We start from the raw sequence: 20919 nt of genomic DNA on the forward strand, positions 1-20919 counted from the left end.
AACAGTGCAGAACATGGCATGGACAGAAACAACCTGAAAAGTGCTACTCCTGCACCATTACATCTCATCTCTTGTCCAAGAGTTCAAAATGGTGAAGAACCTTCTAAAAACAGTGCTGACAAGGTAAAGACAACAGAGTGCGAGAGCATGTCAAGGAAAGCCAGGAGGACCCTGTGTTTGTCAGGCTGGCTCTTCAAAGCAGAGCTCAACTCTGCTCACTCACAGCTACTGAGCGCAACAAGCTCCTACTCACACCAGAGCACCTGAGAGATGCAGACAGAGAAATTCTGTACCAAGCACAGAGACCACCCAGGACCCCTGTGCCACATCGCTCTCCTTTTCCGTTTTTAAGACATTCATGGTCTTTCTACAGCTTTTTGGTATTTTACCTTGATTTGATGTCACAGCTCAGCTTAACAATCCTATGAAAGGAAACCAGGTCAACAATTCATCAGTTAATCAAAAAGAGATGTTATTTCCTAAACTTTTCATTTCCTACATTGCAACCTATTTGCTGAGAAGCAAATGCTCTTTAAGTTACTCTCTCCTGAACTCACCATGCAGGAAAAACCCAAAAGCAGACTCTTCTGAATTATTAATGTTCTGCTCAGTTTTGGACCAAAGTGTAAGGATGGGACAGATCTGCTTCACTTCTTGCAAAGCTGACAGCGTGTGCATCCAAGTCAAAAGGGCCAAGCCGGTGTCAAGTGCTTATTAACAGGGGCAGGGCCTCCCTCTGCAACCCTCAGTGTGAGATCTGCAACCATCAAGTGCACAGTTCACAAATCGCTCTCCAGGCAGCTCATGGACATCCAAGGCCCTGTCATTTACTTTAGGAGCTTCAGTTAAAACGCTCCCAACTTATCACAACTGCCCTGTGCTTCAGTAAGGAGGGGCTCTGAGCTTCAAAAGCCTCCAATCCCATCCGTCACTCTGGCAGCAGAGGAACACCACCCCTTCCACCGCTCTCAAACCTGCTTACCTTGTCTTCTCAACACAGTGTGGAACAAACTGGCCCCGAACAAATGCACCTGCCTTTGGGAGTGCCAGCAGCTGACTGCACCCTCTCTCAAAGCTATCCACCAAAATACTCCCACTCCTCACCAAACCCAGGAAAAGTTCTCAGGAAACACTGTAGTTAGGATTCTTTCCACAATGAGGAAGAACGTTCAGCGCATGGCATCTGTAACCCGTATCTGCTGTTGCATTAACTCCCTATGAAAACTCTTCGAAAATTTACCAGAAAAGCCACAAGATGAGAAAAACTGCTCTGGGTGAACACAGATGAGAAATCTGCACTGTGCAGCCTCCATCCTTGACCACCACAGAAAGGCAGCTCATGGGGCCACAGTGCCAGACCCCTTTGCTGGCTCTCTCACACGAACATGGTGGAAACCCCTTCAGCCTCACCTAGAGATGGAGCCATCGTTGCCATGGGGTTGGTGGGATCGAGCTGGAACCCCCCCATCATGAACTGTCCATCTGAGGAAGTGCTGTCCATCTTCAAGTTGGGAAGGTTCATGTTCTGCGCCAGGTAGTACTGGTAGAGCTCGGCCTCGGCAGGGGATGGCAGGCTGCCGAGGCCCAGGTGCCGGTTATGTTGGATTTGGGACATGTTTTGCTGAAGCAGCATCATATTGTGCATGTGCTTCTCACTGGTCATGTGAATCCGAAGGTTTCTAGCTACGTTGGTCTCATAGTCGCACACCTCGCACCGCCACGTAGGTTTGGTTTTTGGTTTGGTGGGGGAGGGAGCCCCACAGGTGCTACCAATGTTGGCGGCGGCGGCTGCTGCGGCGGCAGCAGCTGCCGCCGCTGCCCCTGCGGTGTGGCTGAAGACTTGCTCTCCCCCTCCGTTCTGCAGGTTCTGCATGTTGTTGAGATGCTTGTCGGACTGCATATGAATACTGAGGTTGCCTTTGGTAGTTGTGGAGTAGTTACAGACCTCGCAGCGGAAGGGCTTGTAACCACAGGTGTAGCTCTCGCCCCGCGCCAGCCGTGGGTGCGGCTGCCCGCTCTTGCAGTAGACACAGGAGCCACCCGGCTCGGGATGTTTCTCCTTCATGTGCGCCTCAAGCGTCTGCTGGTACTTGTAGTGCCAATTGCACTTGGGACACTTGAGTGTCTTACACGAGTTGCGAGAATGCATCATAGTCATGTGGCCACCCAGCGACCGCGAGGAGCCCAGGACCGTGTCACACTTTGGGCACTCCACGCCACTCCCCGAGGGGCACTCCCCACCCCCAAGTTCACAGAGGGGGCCAGCATGCTGGTGATGGGAGATGTAGCTCCCGTCCTCGCCCTCTGCACTCTCATTTGGTTCTGGTGCTGTGGCATTGTCTTTATTGGCACTTTCATCGATAAAGTCCAGCCTCCTGCTGCCCTCGGCCACACTGGCTCCGCCGCCCTCATTGTTAAAGCTTAAGTGATTCCTCCTGTTTGCACCATCAAAGACAAAGGAAGAAGCAGAATTAGAACTAGTAGAAGCCGTGCCCCGTGACAGGGTCTGGAGCACGTTAGGCATTAAGGGAGAGTTAGAAATGCTTTGGTTTGAGAGAGCAAGGTCCTTTTTGCTGCTGCCACTGCCTGCCACAGCCCCAACATCCTCCTGGGGCCGGTCCTCCAGTTCATCCTCCAACTCGTTTGGAAATAGTCCTTTGCAACCCTCATCATCCTCATCTTCTTCCTCTTCCTCCTCTTCCTCTTCCTCCTCTTCCTCTTCCACATCCTCCTCCTCCTCCTCTTCCACCTCCTCGGCTGGCTCCACCTTTTCCAAGAGGCTGTCCTGGTCGTCCCCCTCTTGCTTCTCCCCCTCTGCCACCCCAGGGTCCTTCCCCTCCGAGGATTTGGTGGGACTGGAAGCCAGTGGGCCCAGGGGGACTGAGGTAATGGGAGTCTTCAGCGCTGAGCTGGTCAGCCCACCCAGGTTGAGGAGTGCACTGGGGGCCAGGACACCTGCGGCTGGTGGCGGCTCAGCTCCACCAGCTGCCCCGGCCTGGAGGGCCTGCTCACCTTCCATGCAAATGCCACTGAATTTACCATAAAAACTGTGTCCAGGGCCTATGAGGTTAGCTGCGGAAACAAGAGGGTGCTGAAAGGTTTTGTTTTTTGGTTCCAGAAAGCTGACAAGGGGTTCCTTGTCTTTGCCTATCCCTTGGATGATAGCGGAGATGTTCTTATTGCTAAGAATTTTCCGCTCCTCCTCACTCAGAGTCATTCGGTGGTCGTGCACGGCATGGGTCACGAACGAGCGGACATACCCAAAGGAGAGCTTGCACAAGAAACACATCAGGATGGGCTTCCTCTTCCCATAGAGCACAAAGCCATCGAATTTGGACAGGTCCACATTGTTGGGAACATCTTTGGATACACAGGAGCTTTTGGCAGAACCGTCGCTGTTCAGGTAATCCTTGTTGCTTTTGTGTCGCACATCGAAGACGCGGAAGCTGTGCAGGACGGGGCTGATGCCCGCCAGGGCTGAGGTATTCGGGAAGGCCTGGTCTGAGCTCTCAAACCACTTCCCGAAGGATGAGGCTATGTGGAAGGTGTTGATGATCTGTGGGTAGACAGGAGCGGCGGCAGAGGGCTCTCCCTGTTTGGGCAGAGAGTTCGGGAGCAGCGAGGGGAGAGTCCCGCTGCCGCCGGCACCCCCACTTTGCACCAGCTGGCTGAGGCTCTCCACGATGTAGGCTGAGCCGTCGGGCTGGTAGACGATCTCGCCGGCCAGGTTCTCCACGTCGCTCTCCTCCTCGCCGTCCTCGCTGCTCTCGCTCCCGCTCTCCCCCCGCAGCGGCGGGGGCGGGCGGGCGCCGGCGCAGCGGTGCTCCATGTAGCTCTGCAGGCCGGCGAAGGAGGCCGCGCACTGCCCGCAGCTCACCTCCTTGCCCGCGGGCTCGGCGCCGGGACCCGCCGCGCTGCTCTCAGGGACGCGCTCGGAGAAGGGGACCCTCAGGCTGTCCAGGGGGCTGCAGCTCTCCGCCGCGGGCTGCTCCATGCTGCCGGCCGGGTCAGGGAGGTGGGCGCTGTTGAGATCAGTCCATTGCTGGTGCTGAGGAATGCCGCACCCATTGTCCTTCCCGGGGATGACGGGCGAGTCACAGCCTTCCATGGCAGGGCTGGCACGGAGCGCTCATTGCACCCGGTACGGCTCGGACCTGCAGATGGGGAGAGGAGAGAGGCAGGTGAGTCAGGGTGTGCCCGTAAAGACCCCACCACCACAAGGGCTGCTTGACCCTGCTCCTTGGGACCGAAGTGGGGGCTGGCATGCCAAGACGGGCTCCAGGGACAGCCAGCCCAGCCTTGGGGAACACACTGCTGGGAATGAGCAATGGAAACATGTTGGCAGCAGCAATGCAAGAGGCAAACTGAAGGAGCCTGGAAGGTGGCAAAAGCCTCCTTAAAATTTTTATTAAAGGGAGCCAGCAGGATGATTGTAGGACCTGCACTGCCACCCCCAAGGCCTTTGGTCTTCAGAAAACAAACAAAATCATCATGGGAAAGCTTGTGACAGAAACAAGACACAACAACAAAACAGTTCTGTGACTTTACAACTTGGTAAAACTTGTATTCTCTGGCTCCCCCTAAGGCAGATGCTGTTCTTCTGGGTGTTACCCTTCTGCTAATGGCTTGGGAAGCACAGACCCAGTGCTACCACACACGCACCTCAATGGGAGACCATGTCACCCAGAGCAACTCCCAGCGACTTTGGAGTAACAGCGCTCAGAATGCACAGGAGATGTAACTGCTCTGTTCTGGACAGAGTTTAAATGCAGAGATGTCAGGAGAGAAACCAAACAGGAAATTCCAGATCTGGCAAGGGTGCATCCTGGGGATTGGAAAGCGGTCAGCCCACCATGCTCCAGGAAGCTCCCAGAGATCCTGCAGGGCATAGCCTCTGCACACGGACTGCTTTCTCTCACCCCTGGAGAAAAACGGTGGGTGCAGGTCCTGGAAGAGGAGGACAGCCTTCTCACTACTTCCATTCCACCAAATCAATGCAATTGGAGGATTCCCACCAACTGCCAGGCAGTCAGCGGGCCTGGGCTACTGACTGTGGCCGACATCCAGGGTCCCCTGTCATCATGACCCCCTTTGCTGCATCCGGTCAACAACTCCAATACTGCAATCCTAAAGGAGTCCTGCAATCCTGATGGAGCCCTATTCAGCTCATACAGAAAGCATGAAGGGAACTAGAAACCTGCCAAAGAAGACATGAGCAGCTGCAAAGCAGGTGATGTGCCACAGCAGCACCATGTGAACTACCTGAATTAGTTCAAGGAAAGGAAAATGGAGTGACATTCAATGTTTGTTTTTTCTGGTTTCACTATCTCCCAGTTTATTTTCCTTTACTATACAAAGCCATCCACACTTCTGCTGAGTTCTCTAATGTGTTTGGTACTTTCCCTTTACATTTTACTTCTGGTGAAGCTCAAAGAAAAAGCATTTAAAACTACCACTGAAGGCAAAGTAATATCAAAGCCCTTGTGCCAGGATACCTGCAGAAGGGCACACAGCTGCAAGGGAGACACCATCCAACGTGTTCACACACAACATTACAGCATCTCCAGTCTCACCTTGCCTGGATTCTATGTCATACACAGCTGCCTCTGCAGTTGCACTGGGAATAAATAGGGATTTGCTCTGCAGTAACAGCATTCTGGTGCACTGAGCAGAACAAGAAGGAAGAGCAGAATCCCGCTGCCAAAAGGCTCTGGGTTCTTCATTAGCCAGTTTTGTTCCCCTAGCCTAAAATAAGCTCCAGCCATGTAACGGCTCCTACTGCACCAGCTCTCTCCCTGGAACATTTGTCCTTAGCTGTGTGTTTTCCTTAAACTGATCCCAGATCCTTCTGTGTTGAGACTGCACGTTCACCTTCCCACAACACGCCTTCTCTCTCCCTTTTCACTGCTACTTCTGCACTGGCAACTGCAATCCAAATAGAACCAACACAGATTCATATGGGGAAAATGAGGAAAAAGAAACTCCATAAGCCTCGCACTTTTGCCAAGTTCAGGAATATCCATGCAGACTTCAAAGCGCAACATGGAAAGACAACACCCTACCAGTTCTTTTAGACACGGAGCATTGTGTGGGCCAGCACAGCCAGCTCCTGGGACACACAGCCAGGTGAGACATAGGCAGGGTCAGAGCAGTTCTGCCACCAAGAACTCCTGACTGGCAGGAGATGCCTGACTGACAGCCAGGCTGGAAGGGTTAGCAGGGCTGGAGGGGCGGGAGGGTTAACAGCCTGATTGGAAAATCAATGTAATAAATGCTTGGTAAGTTACAGGAACATGCGGGAAGAGGAGGCCGCGATTGATAAAGGACTGCAGCTTTGATGCTGCACTGGGGACTTGTTTATTGACAGGAAAGCCAATCTCTCTCCCGGCCCGGCCAGGCAGACCCGCACGCTCCAATTAATTGGTGGGCTTTTCTGCCTTGGCTTGCTTTAACAGCTCTCCCCCACTCACTCCAACTTAACCAGCTCAAGATGTGCTATTCCAAAGGAATCTTCTCTCCTCTCCCTTTCCTCAACACGGAGGAGCCCTTACAGGGCACGTGGAAAAACCCAGAGCCCAAATGGCCAGCCCAAGCCCCGGACACAAGCTGAGCCCCTACACAAGCTCACACTCTTCTGATGGTTCAGTCACCATCACAGCTGCTCCTGAAGGGAGCACGAGGCATGAAAGTATTTGTTTCTATTCACACAGAAGCTGCAGGAATCATCTCTTGAAACTGAGAACAGCAATTTCCTTGCTAGAGCAAACCAGGTTCTAAGCAGGAGTACGATGCAGTTATTAGCCCACTACTGGGCCCTGCATCTTCCACCACCCCAGACTGCCCACAGGCCACCTGTGTGGGGACACGGAGAGCTCAGATGGACAGACAGACACGGCGTGCTCCACACCTCCCATTCGCTCCCCCTGCCACCCTCTCTGCTCTGTTTATCAGCCAGTCAATAAGAAAAGGTAGTTCTTACTTAAGGAGGCAGAAGTCAACTCGTCAGGTCGATCAGCACTCTGTCTGTAAACATGGTTTCCCGTAAAATCAATGAACTCCAGTTACAGAGAGAACAGCCTGAGCGCCAGAGGCTCCGCGCTCTCACACCGCCCCAGCAGCAAAGAAGGGCTCTCCTGGTCCCTTCTGCAGCCTCACATCCCACCGCTGCCATGCCCACCCTGCCTCTGGCCCACGGCCCGTCCAAGCCCCTGCCCCTTCCTCAGCGCACCACTGCATCTCACAGCCCCTTGGAACTGATATGGGACCAGCCAGGGCAGCACAAGCACCGCAGGCCAGGAGTGCTCTGCCAGGCACCCCGGAGGCCCAGAGCTGCAGGATGGCAGGTGCAGGTGACAGCACAACACTGTGTGCCCCACGCTTGTGCTGCGTTCCTACAACCAGGCCTGCAGCTGGCAGCCACGCTGTGCAGGACACGCACGGAGTCAATGCCTGCGGCCCCCTGTCATCTCCTTCCAGCGCCCAGCCCCTCCTCACAGGGACAGACATTCCATCTTCCAGCAACGCTCCCACTGAGCAGTGGTTGGTGCTAAAGCAACACCCTGCAACCCCTGGCAAGCTGGGGGCTCCTGGGCACCCCCAGCCTACGGCACCAGGCTGCTTCCTCCCTGGGGACGCTGGCAGCGGCGCGGGCAGCAGGGATGGAGCGGGAGGGAGGCGGGGGCTCCTGCTGTTGCCCAGGCTTCCCGAGAATTAAATATGAACAGCCGTGCTGTGTAATTTTAAATTGTTAATTAGCACAGGGTTAATTAGGCGGCCCTTTCACAAGAGGCTGTTTGGCAGTAAACCAAGACTGGAAGCAATGAGGAAGGAGGAAAACAAAAGGAGAAAGCGACAGTGAGAAACTGTTCCCTCAGCTAATGACCCACATGGCACCATGGAAAAAAGGGCACTGAGGACACAGAGAAGATACAAGCAGATGCATTACACCCACAGCCATTACCTGGCCGATGGTCCCTGTAGGCTGCCCTCCGTCTGCCCAGCTGCACAGCACAGGGAAGAGCTCAGGCCCTCAGTCACCTCCAGGGTGCCAGTGGCTCAGGAAAGCCAAAAGGGACAGAGATGGAAGGACAAGGACAGCACAGGACTAATGGTGCACTCAGATACTCTGCCCACACCCCTCCTCACACGCTCAGCCTGGCCTTCTGCAGTGTCCTCAGAGGGACAATGCCTGGCGAGTGTGGAGTCCAGGTCGGCCAAGAAGCTCCTGTCTCAGCAATGGCACTTGATGACACTTGTTCCAGCCTGAAAACTAGGGATGGACATACCAAAAGTGAGCAAGCAGCCAACTCAACTTCACAGTCACAGAAACATGAAATAGCTTGGGAAGGGACCTTGGAGATCCCTGGGAACAGGTATGCTCAAAGCTCCCGAGAGCAGGAGCCCAGGCAGGGAGGTGCAAGGCAGTCACTGTGACCCTCTGAAGCGGCGACACAACGAATCTGGAGCATCAAAGCTTTCTGTGTCACCTCCCCGCACCTGGCATGCTACACAGCACTTGGGTAACACTTAGGAAATTGCAAATGGAAAGAAATGATAAAAATAATTGCCTAGGATCAAGAATTCAAAAATTAAGGAAGAACAGAATGTATGTTGCCAAAGCAACTTTAATTTTTCTCCTTTATGCATATAAATTATGATACTGCCTGCAATTAGGTGAGCACATGCTGCCTCACTTGGCAAGCAGGATGGTCACAGAAGAGGGTAAAACAAGGTGGCAGGAGCATGTTGTCACTTCATGTGATTTCTACAGCAGCTGCTATCACACAAATATGTGAAGAGTTACTTCCTAGAATAGAAAGATCTTTTCAAATTTCCTCAGCAATGCTGGCTGGAGATTCGAGTGGCAATACCAAGAGTTTCAATTCCCAGTTCTGTAAAATCCTTCTATCTTTTAAGTTAAACAGAAGACACGGATCCCAGCTCTCACATTCATTAAGGTACCAGAAAGCAGCAAGATACCTGTCAGCCTAAGGGAAGTGCTGAGAACTCTGCAACAAGACTTAAGCTATTAGGATAAAATGGTACTTATGTGCCAAAACCTGAGCATAACAGGGAACGTGGATGCACAGTGTGAAGAATGATTTCTAGTTGGGGTTTTTCTGCCAGCATTTTACAACATCAGTGCCTTGGGATTCCTCTTACGCAATTCCTAACCAAAAAAACCATCCCTGAAAAATACTGATGTATTTGCCAAGTTCAACATTTTAATGAAGAAATTACAAACTAATTTTTCCCTTTCACATAGCAAGTCATATTTTGCACCTCTCCAAGTGATACCGAGCTGTGTTTTGGCACACACCCTGATGTGGAGTTGTCTCACTGGCAAACGTGGTCTGACAAGCAAGATACCAGTCTTGCCAAACCCTGAACACCTGACATCTCTCTTCCTCTTTTGCAGCGAGGCTTTACCAATCAAAAGCCCAAGCTCAGTTCTGACTTCTTCCAGTGTTCTGCTGTATGCCAGACTGTTTCCATCTGGACACATGGCCATGTCCAATGCCTCTGCAGTGGGAGCAGAATTAACAAGCCAGCCCTGCCTGCTGGTGGAAGAAGCATCCAAACAACATTGACCCATGGGTTCCAAAGAGTCTTGGGGCTGCAAGTCCTCACAAGCCAGTTGGTTATCCTGACAAAGCCAAGAATTCACAGAACTGAAGAATCATCTGGGTTGGAAAAGACCCTTAAGAGCAGCAAGTCTAACCATTTACCCAGCACCACCAAGGCCACCACTAACCTGTGTCCCCAAATACCACATCTACACACCTTTTAAATCCCTCCCTGGGATGGTGACTATACCACTGCCCTAGGCAGACTGTGCTAGTGCCTGACCACCTTTTCAGTGAAAAAATTTTGCCTCTGTGGAAGTTCCTATGAACACTGTGAGCTTTCCCCTCTGAGGGATTCTAGCCCATGGATCCTCAAGGGCTCAAGGTCCCAGAAGGGGATGATGTGGCACACAGTGGTCTATTGAAAGAAAAGATCCATCAGGCACCTCAAAAGGACAGGACGGTCCTCCCCCAGCAGGAAGACAGCCCTGTGGAGGGATCGCCTTGGGCAGCACTCCAGCCGACAGCGCAAGCGGCGCTGCTCTGTGCACGCGCGCTGGCACGGCCACGGTGTGAGAGCTGACACAGGGCTCACATCCACGGGCACAGCCGGTCCCTCAGATCTTCCTGGCATCATTAGCATAAACAGCTTTTCAAGCAGCAGGAAGCAAAGGAAACGCTGAACAAAACAGGGCTGGAAAGCTGCAGGGCTCAAACACTTGGCATGAAACTGATAGAAAGGGGCTCCTTGAAAAGGTGAACCTTCCACATCATCCACATTTTCCCTCTCCTTCACACCAGCTAAAACTGAGCCAATGGGAGTAACACAAGTCAGGCAGCTTTTCAGAAGGCATTTTGTTATGAACTATTACTCCAAGTTTGCTGATCCCTTTGAGCCAGCTACTGCACTACACACAGAAATATTTATCTAATCTTCAGCCTGCTGCCATTGAGAGTGGAGTGATCCCAAGGAGGGCCGGAAGGCTTTCCGTGAGCAGCTGGGGACAAGAGCGCTTATTCCTTCAGGAGATTCTTAGCATTAAGAATATTTTGCAGCAGAGGTAAGCTGGCTTCAGTCACATTTCTCTCTACACAGCAAACTGAAGCACTTGCTTAGCACATACATGACAGGGCATTCACATGCTCCTAGGGCACCGAGCTTGTTCTCAGGTTCTGCAGGAACCTCTCCTCTTGAGTAGGACACCACAGAAGTTCCAGGTTTTGTTTCAAAACATCACACGTCTCACGATTCTGCCGTTGCACAACTCACCCCTTTGCTCCAAACCCCCGAACCTTTCTTGTTAAATGCTGTTCTCAGCCTATGCTGCTGCATAAATAACTACATTTGCATCTGGTTTGCATTTTCAGTGCACCATTGTTGATCCAACTCTAAAACTAATCAAAGAGCTGCTGAGGACAAACTGCCTCGCTCTGTCACACAGACCCCACAGCCCCCCAGGTTCCCCCAAGCCCCAGTGCCTCAGGAAGAGGGCCATGCTTGTCCCCCCGTTTTGCCATGCTGCAGCTTGTGCTGTCCCCCCAGTGCCTGTCCAGTGGCTCACACACAGTTCCAGCCACCACGGCTCTGTCTGGGCCCGTGTCCTCCATGGTTGGAAGGAACATCCACAAGACCTTGCACCGGGAAACCGCTACCCCCACCAAACCGCTGGTGATGCTTGTGAAGGGACAAGTCCTGAAATGCTCCGAGTTTCCAGCCCTGCTACATGGCTTTGGGATCAGACACAGCCAAGCCTCCATGGCCCAGCTGGAAGGGCTGCTGCTCCGCTGCCAGGCTGCGCTCCACAGCCATGCCCCACACGCGCAGCCTCACGCAACTCGCAAAGAAATCCTGCCAGTGCTCCTTCCTCCTACGGATTTACCCAAACAACATGTGCGCTCCAGACTAGTGTCAAGGGCCAAGCCAAGGGTAAGAGTTAGACTCATAAGTCATGCAGATCTCCTCTGCCAGGGCTCGGATCCAGTCCTTGTTAGGAAGCAGACTCACTGCGACATTCTGGGCTCAGCTGCTCTTTCCCACCCTTTGGGAAAGCCAACGCTTTGGATTGGGAGAGCAGGCTCAGAGGTATTAGGTCATTCTGTAACCATTCCACTGGCTGCTCAGACAAACACCGTGGCTGATACGTCAGCTCTGAACTACACACTGGGGTTGCACAGTCCCATTGCAAAGGTCACTGGGATGTCTGTTTACACCAGCCATTCACATTTCAGTATAAACACCAGTTACAGACGTGTCACTGGAAGATAATTAAAAAAAAAACCAACCCAAACAGGTAAAGAAACTTGCTGGTATAGCTGTGAAACTGCCCCCATTTGGAGCATCCTTTAGGCCAACTTTTAGCAGATCCAAGTGGTCCTGTACTCCTGTAAACAGCATCTGCATTTGTTGCTCCCAAAACAACATCCTGCTCCAGACTTCATATACAGCCTAAGCATGCTCCTTATCTGGCCAAAATAAACTCTCCTGATTGCAGCAATCATCAGGAGTCAACACCTATGGACGACCTGACAGCTCAAAGTCTCAAGTTCATGCTCTCAGCGTGCACAGTGCACAGTCCCCCCATCAGCTGCTGCATCCCCTGGTGCACCTCAGAACCACTGCCTGTGAAACACTTAACCACCTCACACGGGAGAGCTGACACAGATCCAGGTAAACAGGGATTCCAAAGGATGTGCCCGATGCATCTGCAGGCACTGCCAAGCCTGGTGAGCACCACACTGCAGCACACTGCGAGGGACATGGGCACCTTCAGAGGGGAGGGAGGAAGTTGCTACACACACGTCTCCAGACCTCCAGGACTGAAAGCGTTACTCAGCTGCCTGGCCTCTTGCTAATTGTGGGTTTTATTTTTATTTCCTATTACCCTCTTGCACGCCTGATGAGATTATCTTACCGGAACTGACACAGCTGGAGGCTGCAGCCATACATGGAGCCTCTCAGGAGGCAATGCAATTTTATTTTCATTGATCAGGAATCAGCAGGGCAGTAAATGATGGGAAATTCCATTAGGAGAAATACTGGGCCACAAGACCCAACTATCTATCTAGGTACAACCAAATCTCAGAAAGTCCCATCCTTCCTCAAAGCCCCATCTGGATGCGGACAGCAAATCATCTTTCTTCCTCCCAAAATGGAGTCAGCTACTAACTTGATATTCCTAATTGCTGCCTGTGCTTCCAGAAGTGGAGGCAATGCTGTCAGAGCACCCCCAAGGGCTCACTTAGCCCAGACAGTGCCTTTGGTAGAGCCAGCAGCACCCGGCTACCCCAGCTCAGCCCAGGAGCTGCTGCAGGGCCAAGTCTGTTTCCCAGCATGTGCACATTCCACAGTCTTTGTTCTCACAGGCCAGGCAGGTGTCAGTGGTGCTGGCATGCCAATGCCTCAGCCAGTCCCAGCAGAGCCAGGCAAAGCCAAGGGGATGTCCAGTGCATGGTCCCATTTGGAGCCAAAAGCCCCAGTAAAGCACTACAGCATCACTGCAGAGAGCAGCCCTCCTTCTCCTTCACCATCTTGGGGCACACAGCAGTCTGGGAGCACACAGGGGTCTTAGGGAACCCTCCTTCTGACAGAGCACCACAACCTACACAACACTGTTACAAGCCCAAACTCCTCTGAGCCCAAACTGAGAATTGTATGTCAATCCTTCTATTTTAAACCCCCCCATACACAGGACATGCACTCAATCCCTAGCTCCTAGATCAAAATCCCACCCTTAGGCCTCTGATTCAAAGCTGGGTTTGCCCCATCCTGCTGTCCCTTGCTGCACACACGTGGGTGACAGGTGAGCCCTGAGCCCCCTGGCAGGACGGCCGGAGCCGCCGACACGCACGGGTTAACAGGAGCTGACCGTGGCACAGCTGCTAAGGTGATCAATACCAGTGAGATACTAAAGCAGCGTAAGCCACATTATTGACTGCCAAGCAGATGATAAAACTGTTTATTATGATAATTGTGGGGTGCCTGCAAGGTGCTCCTAGTGTTGCCTTGAGCTTTTTACCAAAATAAGAACTACCAGAGCATCACCTGTCTGTAGCCCCCTTGCCCCAGTGAGACCCTCCACACGCTGCTCTGCCCACACACTGACCCCAGGCCACCTCCACAGCCCAGCTACCACTGGAATGGAGAGGATCACATTATCAGACACAGTCCCTGAACTGTTTATCTCACACACACCCCTATCAGGGCTTACTCCAACATCTGCTGAGCACCTTCTGCTAGAGCATCATTCCAGGGAAAAAAGAGCTCAAACACCAAAACCTGTAACTTCAGTTCTGGATTCTCCTCATGATGAGCTGAAAATTAAACTCAATTTCCCACTCTAAAACATTTCCTTTGGTATTTCAATTATTTTTATCTCTACTTTGGACTTTTGTACAGTTTTCCACATCCTTTTAACAAGATTTAACAGAATTTACCCCTTCAGCACCCAAATTCTTGTGCAATGCATTAGGAATTCTTTTTGAGAAGACTGAACTCTGGATACACTCAGTGTGGAAGATCCAGCAGGTGTATGCGCATGCAGGCCATACCTCAGAACAGGTGACACACTGCAGCTCATCACCTGCCACTGCATGTCTGCAGGGCCAGCAGCTGATCTGCCAGCACACAGAGCAAGGCAACATTTTGATTCTGAAGTCATTTCAAGTATCAAAATAGTTTCTCCTGGATTAAACTCAGTAACACGTATCCCCCAGCCCCCAGAAGAGAAGCCGAACTGCCCGATGTGATATGCTCTGGCAAAAGCATCTATTGCTCCTCCATCTGCAGGAGTGGGAACAGAGGCTGTAACACACCCGGGGCTCCATTGCCACCACAGCCAAGTGACATCTGAAAATGAGTTTAACAAGGGCTGAAGCTCCAGGGTTCTGTCAGCAGCTCCATGGGCAGTAATTAAGGAGTATGGGTCCCATTACCTCCCAGTATGGACAAGGATCTGACAGCTCCACCTCAGTGTTAACCCCAAGGACCACTGGCTATGGGCTGCAGGCAGCACTCGGTGCCACCTCCACTGCTTTGGCTGCCTGCTCCTGTGCAACTGAAACGCCTTCTCTAACGAAACACTGGTGACATTTGCAAAATAAACTTCACACCAGCAGCCTTACTGTAGACTGGCCTCACCTGGACAAGACCCCAGGAAGTGCTTCTGGCTAATGCTCTGGCCCTTCCTCCTTGTCCTAATGCCTTCTCTCAGCAGGACTGGAATAACCCACCTACTCCTTGTTGTCTCTCCCTCATCCCCCTATTCCTTGGTGCCTCCCACCCGTCTAAAAGATGCCACTTCTTCCATGAGCACAGTCAGCCAAAGACTCTCAAGCCAAGTTTTTCAGGGGGAAAGACAAAACCATACGCCTCCACAACTGCTTCATCCTTCCATGCTGAACCAACTCCTTTCTCAGTTGCTCTTTCCCATGCACATCTGTACTGCAGGATGTGGTCAGGATGGTGTCACACTTCTCCAGCTCACTTGCAGAGCAAAGAGAAGGGTAATGATGGAACTGACAACACAGCTGAACCCAGCACTCCAAGAAGCAAGCACGTCATGCCAAACAGCCGCTGCCTTACAGGCTGGAGATCTGGACACAAGCTTCTACAATTTCTCCCCTCTCAGCCCAAACATTGGTGATATGCTGCAGAGCCCCATGAAACTTATCCCAGAGATCTTGGAGACCTGGGGCTGCTCTTTCAAACTCTCATCAGTATACCAGTTATAAACAAGACTAAAACAATCCCTTCTTATTAAAATCTAGACAAGAGAGAAGATCTCCCTCCCTGTCACCCTTGCAATGAGCCATCTTCTATCAAGGTTTTTCCCCATCTGTTCTAGAACAACACTCCAGAAAACAACTCAGTGTCAAACAATTCTGTTCTACTCCTCCATACAAGTCCTGCACCCACCCCTCCACCTCTGCAGGGAGAGGCAGCAGGTGCTCTGAGGTGGTGCCAGGTGCAGGGCTGGGTGCCCCTCCGTGCTGTATCCAGAGCCATCCCTGGTTGTTAATGCAGCAGGAGCCACCTGGCATCTGGTCCCCTTCCGCAGCCCCCCTGGACCTGCAGTTCTGAAGACACAACTCACTCTCCTCCTGCAGAGAAGGCAGGGACAGCAGACTGGGGCCCCAGTAGCACTTACTTTTCTTGAAAACATCTGTTTTCATTATCACTATTACTTTTAATTAGCACTTTACAGCAGCCCTGAGCCCTCCCAGCTGGAGGAGAGCTCTGCTCCTAAATGAACAATTAGAAGGTGCACTAGGAAATTTTTTCTCATCTTCAGAACCCAGTTTTTCAGCAGAGCTCAAAGACAAACCGTCTGGTTAAAGGAGCTCCCTTGAAAAGGTCTCTTCAGGCACAGCTCAAAGCCTGCAGGTCATCTGGGGATCCCTACGGCGTGAATGGCCACTGAACTCAGGAACCTGAAACACTCAACTGATTACTAATGTCAGAGTCTTAACGCCTCTACCCTCATGGCTCACTGAATGGCCTCCTCTTCCTCACCTGGCCACAATAATTGCCCTGCAGAAAATCAAAGACTTTAATGCCCATCTCACTCGTGCAAGGCCCCTGCTCAAGAGTTCAGGCCAAGCACAAGCTCAAAGACAGAGCCCCATTAAATGCATAAGGAAATACGTCCCTATGAAGCATAATTACTAGAAACATGGACTCCTAGTCAAGTGCTTCTCTGAAACCCAACAATGAGAAATATCCACATAAAAGCCCCTAGAGACAGCCTCAGCCATTCTAAAGAAAGCAGAAAGACAGAGAGGTGAAGTGTAAGGATGAAAGGGCTGTCCCAGGGCCACAGCTGCCATGCCAGCAGCCCTGCGAGTACAGCACCCACAGACTCCAGCCTTTAATTAAGAACAAGCCATGAAGCTCCAAAACTCTTTAGCCAACACTGATGAAAACCTCATTTCTTGTACCCCTCACTATTCCCTCAGTGCTGCCATTGCTCTGCTCCTGAAGCAATGAGACCCAGCCGTCTTTGAGGAGCCCCCAGCCCCAGCACCCACTCTGCCCCTGGAGGGCAGAACACGGAAAGGTGATGGAAAAGCTTCCCCCTCAGCATCCCCAAATGCTTGCATCCCATAGAGTCCCACTGCAGCCGCCCAGCAATGCTGCATTTTCCACCTCCCAAGTCTGGACTTGGAATATGAGTCTTGTATTCCAGAGAGCATTCCAGAACCATTCTAGAAATCCTAAAGTCAGATGAATGACAAGGCTTATGATAACACCAGTATTATAATTTCCACTCCAATTTGGAATCCTTTAAGTCACCCAGGTTCTCCTATGCCCCATCACATTTTCCTTCCTCCTCACCCTTTACAGCCACTTCCTCCCTCAGAGCCCTTTTCTGAGCACTGAGTTAAATTCCATGACAGTGAATTTCATATAAATGTCAAATAAATGTTACTTAATTATTTAACCTCTGATTACACGTCCTGCCATGGAAAGTTTACTTAAGCTACTCAGGTGGGACATGGTTTGCAGTGTGCAGCCAGTGGTAACGAACAGGAACACCACCACCAGAGGATCCCTTGGCTTGCTCTGGAGCCCAGAGAGCCCGGCCAGGGCAGCTGGAGCCAGGCTGGAACAGCCAAACCCACGTCCACCAGCACTGGGTCCTGCACACGCACGGAGTGCTCCCAGTGCCAGCCTGCAGCCCTTGCCCTCCCACCCACACCCTGGGCATCCACACTTGGCAACAGCACTTTTTCTGTTCAGCGCCTGCAGTCCAGTAAGGACTGTGAGCCTCTGCTGAGCTCTCCAACAGCTGTCTCCGTAGGAGGGGAAGCAAATGCCTCCAGTGCCCAGTGGGCCCAGATACCGATCAGACCACAACACAACACGGGGGGAAAACGACACAAAACAATTAATTCTTGGCTCGTGTTTTAGCTCTGAGCGAGGGAAGGTGCACAACAGAGTGAGAGGAGGCTGGAACAGACAGAGGCTGGGATGTGCTCCAAGAGCCCCAGGGGCAACAGCGCTGGCTCCCAACCCCACAAACACAGGGCTGCTCTCCAACAGGTGAGGGCTCTGGCAGGCTCCTGGGCAGAGGGAACGGGGAAAGCCTCTACAGCAAGATTCAGTCTGACTTCTCCATGCCAAACACCTTAGAGAGGGAACAGGCTGAGCCATATCTGATAAATCCATCTTCTGTGACCAGGTCTGTACGTAGGTAGGAAAGGAAGAAACTGATTCAACAACTCAACTGATGTGCACACTGCAGTTGGCAATGGAAGGCGCAAGAAGAGAATGACATGAGAAATTATCCACTTCTACATCACAGCCCATCTGAAAAGCTGGCTTGAAATCCAATCTTCATTTCCAAAGGCAGCTTCTTTCTTCCTCTTCATCCAAGTTCCAAATAGCAAAGATGTGCGACACTCGCCTAAATCACACTCAACTGCTGGCCACATCTGTGTGCTCCAGGGACAACACAACATGACTATGTATGTACGGTGACCATGGCCAATGCTCTTGACAGTGGCAGAAATCAGACAGGTCACCTTTACTAAATGGGAAAAAATAAAAACCTCTCAGTCATAAAATAGTCTGGAACAATGTGAAGCTTTTCCAAGACTTGCAACTTCATTATTGCACGCCAATGAAGATGCATTTACTCTCGAACAGTTTCCTCAAGAAAACCAAGGACTCACTGGTCCAACTTAACCATGTCTTGCCCATGCTGAGCAGAATTAGTACTGTACCAGAACATGCATACTTGATTTTATTTTAAAAATTTTTAGAAGGGGCAATATACAGGGCAACATGAACAGAGGTTTAAGAGAAAATTCAGTATGATAAATACCAAGTGACTTAAAAAGAGATAGAACAGAAATTAAATGGGAAAATTGTTCCTTATTTTTCTTTCAAATTCAAACCCCCAAATGCAAAGTGATTTTTCTTTCAAAAGCAAAACCCCATTTGGGAAAAGCTTAATTATGAAGGCCTTCTTCAAAGGTTTGTGGCAGAGGGCACATGAAAAGATGGGAGAAAAGAAAGAATTTGAGCTACAGAAAGATATTGCTCTGCATCGTGACAACTCACTTGCAGCCTGTGCCCACCCAGGGCTGCACGGCTGATGCCCACCACCCAGGCCACCACCTCAGAACAATGTCTGTCTGTGACTCCTTCCTCTCCCTTGCTCCCCTCTGCCCAGCCACAAAGAATGAACTCATTTATGCAACAAGTCTCTAATAGACAAACTCCTTCCCCCCCACATCCCTCCCCTAGGGCCAGGAGCAGCAGCAGCAATCCCGCCACCAGCACGCGCTGACAAGGTTTTAATTACCTGGGTGAAGGAGGATAAGGAGATATCTCCAGGAAGCCAGGCCTAAAGGAATCATTACTCATCCAGCCTAGCCTCTGGAGCATCAAAAGCTGAGTGACTGACTCTCCATCAGCTGATCCAAGCAGATCAGTCTGGAAGGGAGGCTGAGAAGTAGCCCTGTACACTTCTTCACAGCCCTGTACACTCTGTTTATCAATAAAAACAGTAAATACATGATTTTCAAGCCATAGGTTTTTATAGGCATGTCCCTGAGCTTTCTGAGATTCACGGCCCTCCTCAATGTCCTCTTCCCCTCATCCTTAACTGAATTCAGGTCCTTCCTTCTCAGTGACACAGACAAACTATAGCAGGAGGAGTTGGAGCCCAGCCAGCTGCCATTTGAGCTCCAGGCTCCATGGGGACATAAAATCAGCCATCAGACCTTTGAAAACCTGCCCAGTCCATGACAGCAGTGTTTGGTGGACTACACAGCCACAGATGATGCCAGACCCTTTTCTGAGCTCCCTAAAATCTGCCCCTCTGTATGTATCCACACACCATCTCCTCGGAGCTCAGCCCGATCTGCTTCTTGCCCCCAGCTCTTCAAGGGATGGGATAAGCTGAAGACATTTTAGAGATAACATTTCCTTAACTCTGTTGCCTAACTCATTTCCTGATGTGAATCACCCACTGCCATGGATGATCCTCTGGATGGTTCTCCATCCTACTCAAAACATCTCTCAGAGCCATGGTAAATGCCAGCATTAAAGATACAGCTGTGAACAAGCTACTCAATTAAAATAAAATTTTAACACACGACAGAAAGTGGGAACAAGAAGGAAGAGGAAGAAAAAACCCTACATGACTACTTTTTTCCAAGGGACACAGGTCTGGAAAACACATCAGCTTGTGTTCTGCACAGAGACGCCCGTTCTCTGTAAGATACATGGACACCTGGGACCTCTGAACAGCCAGGCATGGGGGTGAAGCATCAGCCCCTTTGCCCCAACTCGCCCCATACAGAGGCACTTGCCCTCAGAGACACCAGAGCTGTAGGAAGGTCCATGGGTTTGCAGAGTGAGAAGCAAGGTGCACCAGTGGCAGAGCTCTGGCAGCCAGGGAACGGCTGCCCCGGGCAGCGGTCACACGAGATGGAGGTTCCCAAAGCACAGCTGCAAACCAGCCGCCTTTTCTAAAGGGGTGAAGATGATCTCAGCAGCAGCCACTGTCCAGCACAAGAACTGCAAGGCTGAAGGCCACAGCAGGCCAACGTGAAGACTCCGACTTCCCCGAGGATATAAGGGAATTTCCAGGGTGTGACAACACAGCAGCCATTACAGTCCAACCCTCTGCTCTGCTCAAGCCACGAATGGAGGAGGCCCTGAAGATCCAGCCAAAAACTGGAATTAGAAAATCCTCTGGGTCTCTCAGACGCATCTTCAGGCAGTGAAATAGTGCAGCTGGCTGTGCTAGTCATGAAATGAGATGAGCCTTCTGGTATCAGCCTGAGTCACAGGACAACCCTTGGGGCAGTCCTGAGTCTAAGATCCTCTGATGAGGAAGAAGCTGATGCATTGTGGACTGTCAGATCACCAGTGCTGGGGTCCAAGATGACAGTGACTGATTTTCTTTTTAATCATAAGCTGCAGTTGCCAGAATGACCCGTCACAGCCACAGCTCAGACTGCGGATCACACACTGCTGGCGCTGGGAGCTCCTGAAGCAACGAGAGCTGGGGCACGTCAGGAGCCGGCACACGGGCGCTGCAAGGGACGCAGGGAGCGGAGCCAGGCACAGGGGAGCTGCTTGATAACCACCTCAGAAGGCACCAGAACACACAGTGTGGGACAGCCATCCCTGACCCTGAGCACTGGAAATCACAGACTCTAAATTCAACAAAATTCTAGTCAAGTAGTAGTAAAATGAAACAAAGGTAAAAGGAAGAGCAGGACAAACCATCAGAGCAGACCCAGCACTGCTTGCTGTGCCAAGGAGCTCCCCACCCACCCCTAATCCCCATGCTCTGCCCTGCACAACACAGCTGGTGCTGCACATGCCAAAAGAAAC

General features: G+C 51.4%; 1 protein-coding gene across 2 annotated transcripts in view; it reads right to left on the reverse strand.

Moving 5' to 3' along the window:
* Positions 1–20919, reverse strand: part of ZFHX3 (zinc finger homeobox 3) — a 127013-nt gene that overhangs the window by 81239 nt on the left and 24855 nt on the right. For both annotated transcript variants that reach the window (XM_069027140.1, XM_069027139.1), the window contains exon 2: positions 1411–4154. In XM_069027140.1, the coding sequence (XP_068883241.1) occupies positions 1411–4108 (2698 nt within the window). In that variant the 5' untranslated portion in view covers positions 4109–4154. The remainder of the gene's footprint in view (positions 1–1410; positions 4155–20919) is intronic.

The sequence above is a fragment of the Aphelocoma coerulescens genome, chromosome 11 (assembly GCF_041296385.1).
Source record: "Aphelocoma coerulescens isolate FSJ_1873_10779 chromosome 11, UR_Acoe_1.0, whole genome shotgun sequence".
In the NCBI taxonomy this organism is placed as follows: domain Eukaryota; kingdom Metazoa; phylum Chordata; class Aves; order Passeriformes; family Corvidae; genus Aphelocoma; species Aphelocoma coerulescens.